Source organism: Chenopodium album, chromosome 14, assembly GCF_948465745.1.
Source record: "Chenopodium album chromosome 14, dcCheAlbu1.1, whole genome shotgun sequence".
NCBI classification, from domain to species: domain Eukaryota; kingdom Viridiplantae; phylum Streptophyta; class Magnoliopsida; order Caryophyllales; family Amaranthaceae; genus Chenopodium; species Chenopodium album.
In genome coordinates, this window is record NC_137847.1 from 2,478,475 (window position 1) to 2,484,474 (window position 6,000).

Here is a 6,000-nt window from a genome sequence, read left to right on the forward strand (position 1 = left end):
CAACAATAAACATGTTCACTTCAAAAGAGATAAAATTAATTTGTGAAGGACCAATACACTTCCTAAAGGTTGTTTTGGAACAAATTTAATTTCTTCCAAACCCCTAAAATATTTTTAACTTGAATTAAGAGTAACCTAATGATTAATAATCATATGGCATTTTTCAACATCAAGAGATAACAAATACAAGTATATATATGCCTATCTTAATTATTGGATCATATGATCATATAAAACTTTTCTCTACTAAAATTACACTTGTGTATCAAATTTAACAATCAATCATATGTCTTTTTTCGTGTAGTTGTTTCGTACAACTTTCCACAAAAGGCCCAATTAAGTTGATTTAAATCATCCAATTTGATTAATCTTTATTATAGAGTATGTTTTCATATTTTGGATGCTGCTTCAACTACAACATACGGTGTCTTCCTCCAAGCTAAGCTATCATCATTCAATAGCTTATGAAGAAGCACAAATTCACAAACATAAGCATGCACATAATCATCATCCACAGAAACACTGAAATTGTAGATTTAACTTCAAATTCTAGGTTTCCCCATTTTTACACAGAACCCCTACTGAAATTTTTAAATAGCAAATTTAGAGGTGCGCATATTTACATGTACCTTAAGTGTCCAGTGCTGAAATTTTAAGATGGTGTTTATGGAAAAGAAGTACAAAGTATATTCACATGTACCTTGAAAGTATAAACGAAGTACAAAGTATATGGAAAAGAAAGAGAGCTTAAATGCTAGGATTGATAGCATTCCCATCATTGCAACCAAATACAAGGCGTAGTACATTTAAGTCCATTACCAGTTCGCCATGCCTCTTCCTTATCAACACAGTAACACATGCCAAGCAAGCAGATATCTATCACCGATATTTTGTGATTCTTCCCCATCACTTTACTTGTGCTGTCAAACAGGTACAGATGCACAATATCTCACACGAATTACAAAGACTTCTTGGTTCTACTTCCACAGCTTGCGCAGGGACATGTTCTTATCTGTATCCTTCTTCATAACCTTGGCCACTGCCATTTCAAAGTCTTCCTGTGTAACATGAATTCTTCTCTCTCTCAGAGCAAACATGCCAGCTTCGGTACAAACTGACTGTGAATATAAGCAAAGAGACAATGTCATACATCTATAGTAAATCATAGCAGATCCACACAAAAACCCCACAACTGGCTACACGATTAAAAGAATAAGGCCAGTATCAGAGCAACATGCTTCAGCATTAGAGCAAATTTAACACACTCCGAGATACTGATGGTAAAGAAATCCATCTACAGGATATATAACCCAAATAGGAAAGGATGCAAATGAATAACTACTTGTAAATAAAGCAAGAGCTACATGACTGTGAAAGGGTTTATATATACTACAGCAACTTTCAAAGCATAAAGGGAAGTGAAAAAACCTTAAGCTCTGCACCAGATGCACCATTCATCTTATCTCCAATCTTCTTAAGATCGATCCCTCGCATCAAGTTCATCCTTCTTGAATGAATTTTTAAGATGTCAAAACGTGACTGTGAAAGTACAAACAAGCAAGAAGCACTAAGTACTTTATAAAGTAGTAAAACTTGAATGATTAAGCGTGACTGCAATGGAGACAAGATTCTGATATAAGAACAGTAAAGTTAAATTTAAGAACTATAGAAAAACTCAAAAAAAAAAACCTGTAGAAATTTCAAGTCAGAGACTTTATATACGAGTAGCATTTAGCATACCTCTTCATTGGGATTTGGGAACTCGATCTTCCTATCAATTCTTCCTGGCCTAAGAAGAGCTTGATCTAGAATATCAATTCGATTTGTAGCCATCAGCACCTACCAATTTCAAAAAGTTGATGATCTTCAACAGTAGTACAGGTACATTAATCTCTCGTGTCTCAAGTCTTATCACAACATAAAATTGCATGAACAAGCAATACCTTGATCTTGTTGGATGCTTCAAATCCGTCAAGCTGGTTGAGAAGCTCCAACATTGTTCGCTGAACCTCACTATCACCGTTCCCAGAACCAGACTCCATTCTAGCAGACCCTATACTGTCAATCTCATCCATAAAAATAATTGATGGAGCATGCTCTCTGCAAGCAAAGAAAATAGATATTTTTTAGCATTAAAGTAAACCAAAAAAACCACCAGTTTGCGATTAAATCAATTATCAAATGCCATTTTTCAAGTAAATGTCTGCATTAACACTTAACAGTATGATTCAAGGGTGTTTCTTTAGTTAGCTCATCTTGTCATCTTGTGTCAAATGAGTCAAATCAAAACGCCAATAATGAAATACAGGTGGAGATGAACCATGCTTAGCAGCTTCATTCCTCAAATTACATGAATAAATTATATCAATAAAACAGATACATACCTGGCCATCACAAAAAGTTCTCTGACCATCCGAGATCCTTCACCAATGTACTTCTGAACTAACTCAGAACCTGATACCCTGATAAAAGTACAATCTGTATGGTGAGCAACAGCTCTTGCCAATAGGGTTTTGCCAGTTCCAGGAGGACCATAAAGGAGGACACCCTGATAAAGGGACAATAATGTAAATTAGGTTATTGAAAGCATACACCTTACACTAAAACACTTTGACAAGAGTATAACTTCCACAGAAAGCGCCAACATTTAACAGATTAACACTCTAGAATACCTTTGGTTGAGCAATCCCAAGACTCTCAAATAACTCCGGATGTTTTATTGGTAGCTCAATAACCTAACCAAGTAACGAACAAATCAAGTGTGAACAATCAAATAGACAAGCAACATATCCCTAATAAATACTAGTAAAGTAGTAAAAAGATTTACAGAAAATAAAACAAAAACAAAACCTCCTTTATCTCTTTAATCTGCTGGTCAAGACCACCGATCATATCATATGTAGAATCAGGAACTTTCTCAACTTTCATCAGATTGACTAGAGGGTCTACTTTACTTGGCAGCACCAGATGCAGGACATAGCTGTCATTTCGTAATGCAACTCGTGTAGATGGTGTGAGCTTATTGATGTCGATATTCTTATCTATATCAACAACATATTTACCCTCTGGATGCACCTGAACAGCACAAGGATATATGACAAAATAAGCAAGAAAGAACAAGTAACAAGATCAGCCAATGATAATTAGAGCAATTTCTTCCCCTCCCATACACCACCACCCCACCCCCCCCCAAAAAAAAAAAAAAAAAAAACACAACAACACAGATACAATATCCTGAATTCCACCTAGATAGATAAGGCCAGAAATAGTTGATATTAGAATAAAATTTGTACATCAACAACAAACAATGATTAAACATAATTGAATGTCAATTGACATGTATTTAGATAATGCACTTAAATGAAAAATGTCTAAATAGCCCATAACCTTTTCTTTCACCTAAAAAAAAAAGACAAAAATGATTTGTGCATTTTAAGGTAATTTTATATTAAAAAGGACGTGTTATAATTACAAATGCCCTAGAGAGATTCAGAGTGTTTCATGGGAGGAGAAAGAAAATTAGACCTTTATTTGTGTATTCCTTCTCAATGTTTTATATCCATTTTATTTCTCATTTTCTGGTAGATATTAAGAGTAATGTCTGAAAGACAAGATGAGAAAATCTCTATTGGTGACGTCTTTAATCACAATTATTGTTTCCACAGCTAATTTAACCATCTAGCTCAAAATCTATTTGTAATACAATCTCAATAATATCAAGACACAATAATTACATCAGTATCAAAATTCTAAAATATTTTCAAGCCCTGGGAAAAACAAAAGGGTTTAGGGAGCTATATTTAGTTCAAAAACGAAGGTAAAACATGCAGCTGTAAGATGCAAATAAGTAAACCAAAAATGGAAAACAAGGCAGCCACAAAGAACATCATTGGTGTTAAGCCAAATACGGAAGGATAAGGTATCAAAATCTGGATACACATGAGGGGTGGAAAAAGCAATCAAACACACTTACTTTGACAAGAACCTTGGATTTTCCCATCACTTTGACAACTTCACCAACATATGAGCCTGGTTCTTGAAGCAATTGTAACTCCTCTTTCAGTGCTCTAACTGTCAAATTTACATACTTCATGCATTAGACACAAGCAAAACTTCAACAGGTCAGGTATAAAGGAAAAACAAAAACAAAAACAAAAAAAAACCTTTGTTTGGGGGGCGAGGCGACTACGACTAACACCCTAAAATTAACAAGTATGGCTGCAACAATCTTGTCGAGATGTGCTTCCTTCCCTAATAGTACATGACTCAGATGGTGGGAAATGGATTAACTAATTAACTACCTGGTAGGGGCACAACAATTGAAGACTGCCTTATCAAATATTTTCTTTCTTCAAGACACTGAGTTATTTTAGAGTTGAGATGCTAATTATACTCCGTCGTTGCTACACAAGAACAAAAACCTTTTTGAAGGTTCATGTAACTAGGATATGAGTTCACGAGTAAGAAGGAAATCAGCATATTTTTGTTAGAAAAACCATTACCCCTAGTTGAAAGAAAAATTGGAGATATATTTCCCCCAAACCCTCCAAATCTGAGTGGCATGTCTAGCAATCTAACAATTCCGCAATTCTTTAGTAATGAGTTTCTTTTCGTTCCGCAAATCTTTATGGTTAAAATGATGCATTGTCAATCTAATTTTCTTTCCTTACTGATACCACATATACTAGATTGCTTGTGCATTCTCTTTGTCTGAAACATTTGAGCCAACAAACACGAAGTAATAGCAAAAACATACAATCTTCAATCCAGAACTAACCAGTATACTAATGATAAAAACAATCATCAACATATACAACCAATTCAACTACAAAGGATTAAAAAAAAAACATAATACAGTCAGAAGTTACTAAATTAAGCTAAAATAATCATAAAATTGGACAAATAACCACCAATTTAATCAAATTCTGCTCGAAAATACTAACCGACTCAGATAATTACAAAAATTAAGCATAAAACAAACAACCAAGAATTGAGAAATTAGGGTTTCTGATTTCACAAAATTAAGAGAAATAGAAAGAACCTCGAGAATTGAGGTCGTTACGCTGAGCTTCAAGACGTTGAAGATTATGATTTTTGTGACGAACACGAAGCTGAAGTTCATGGATGTGTTGAAGATAATACTGTCGAAGTCCTTCTCCTTGCTTTACAGATTTCTGCTCTGCTTCTGTTGTCGCCATGTTTGTTTCTATCTCCTGTTTCTGAGTGTGTGAGTGGTTTTTCCGATGGTTGAGCCGGTGATATTTACGAGTTTGTGTGTTTCTACAAGTTCGGTGGGTTTGTTGTTGAGCTGGCGCTCGGAATGGATGACGGGTGGATGGTTAATGACTACTCACTCTCCTTAATCTACTACTCCGTAGTCTCCGGAATACGGAGTAGTATTAGGCGTAACACGATTTGTGATCGATAAATCACGATAAAAATACAAAAAAGTAAACACAACATTTTAGTTTAATTAATTAAAATTTTGTCAAATTTACACTTCGCATTTAATAAAAATTACTCTGTAATTGATTATCCTAATGTAGTGTGTTTTGTTAGGTTGTTTGATTGAAAATTGTTGAAAAATGAAAACAATTTTTTCCAACTTGTTTTTGACAATTTTTTCCTTTTTTAAAATCCAAGTTTATTTCCCTATTTATATGCAATAATAGTTAGGAAATTTTGTTTGGAACTACCCTAACGATGGGGTCATTTTTTTATTTTTTATTTGTTTAGAACTACCCAAAAGTTACAAAACGTTTGGGTACGTAGCACTACCCATTAACGTTTTTCGTCCAATTAAGATGTTAATGGGCCCACTTTTTCACTTTTCTCACGTAATTAACTCCCCTAATTACCTTATTTCTCTCCCTAATTAACTTCCCCTCTATTCTAACTCAAAAATCCAAGAGAACATACTCAATCAATTGAACACAAATTCTCAATTATTCAAGTAATGTTTCACACTTTCCTTTTAATTCATTGTTTATTGTATTTGTT

The 6,000-nt window shown here is 34.2% G+C and overlaps 1 protein-coding gene across 1 annotated transcript; it reads right to left on the reverse strand.

The window, feature by feature from the left end:
• Positions 1-507: 507 nt before the first annotated feature.
• On the reverse strand, positions 508-5,335 carry LOC145579832 (26S proteasome regulatory subunit 8 homolog A-like). Its single transcript, XM_081637111.1, has 9 exons — positions 5,042-5,335; positions 3,974-4,071; positions 2,851-3,075; positions 2,673-2,735; positions 2,385-2,548; positions 1,944-2,100; positions 1,741-1,839; positions 1,429-1,539; positions 508-1,118 (listed from the first exon to the last, which is right to left on the reverse strand). Exons 1-9 carry the CDS (start codon positions 5,196-5,198, stop codon positions 978-980), a joined length of 1,215 nt encoding a protein of 404 aa, XP_081493237.1. The 5' UTR covers positions 5,199-5,335; the 3' UTR covers positions 508-977.
• Between the last annotated feature and the right edge of the window lie 665 nt (positions 5,336-6,000).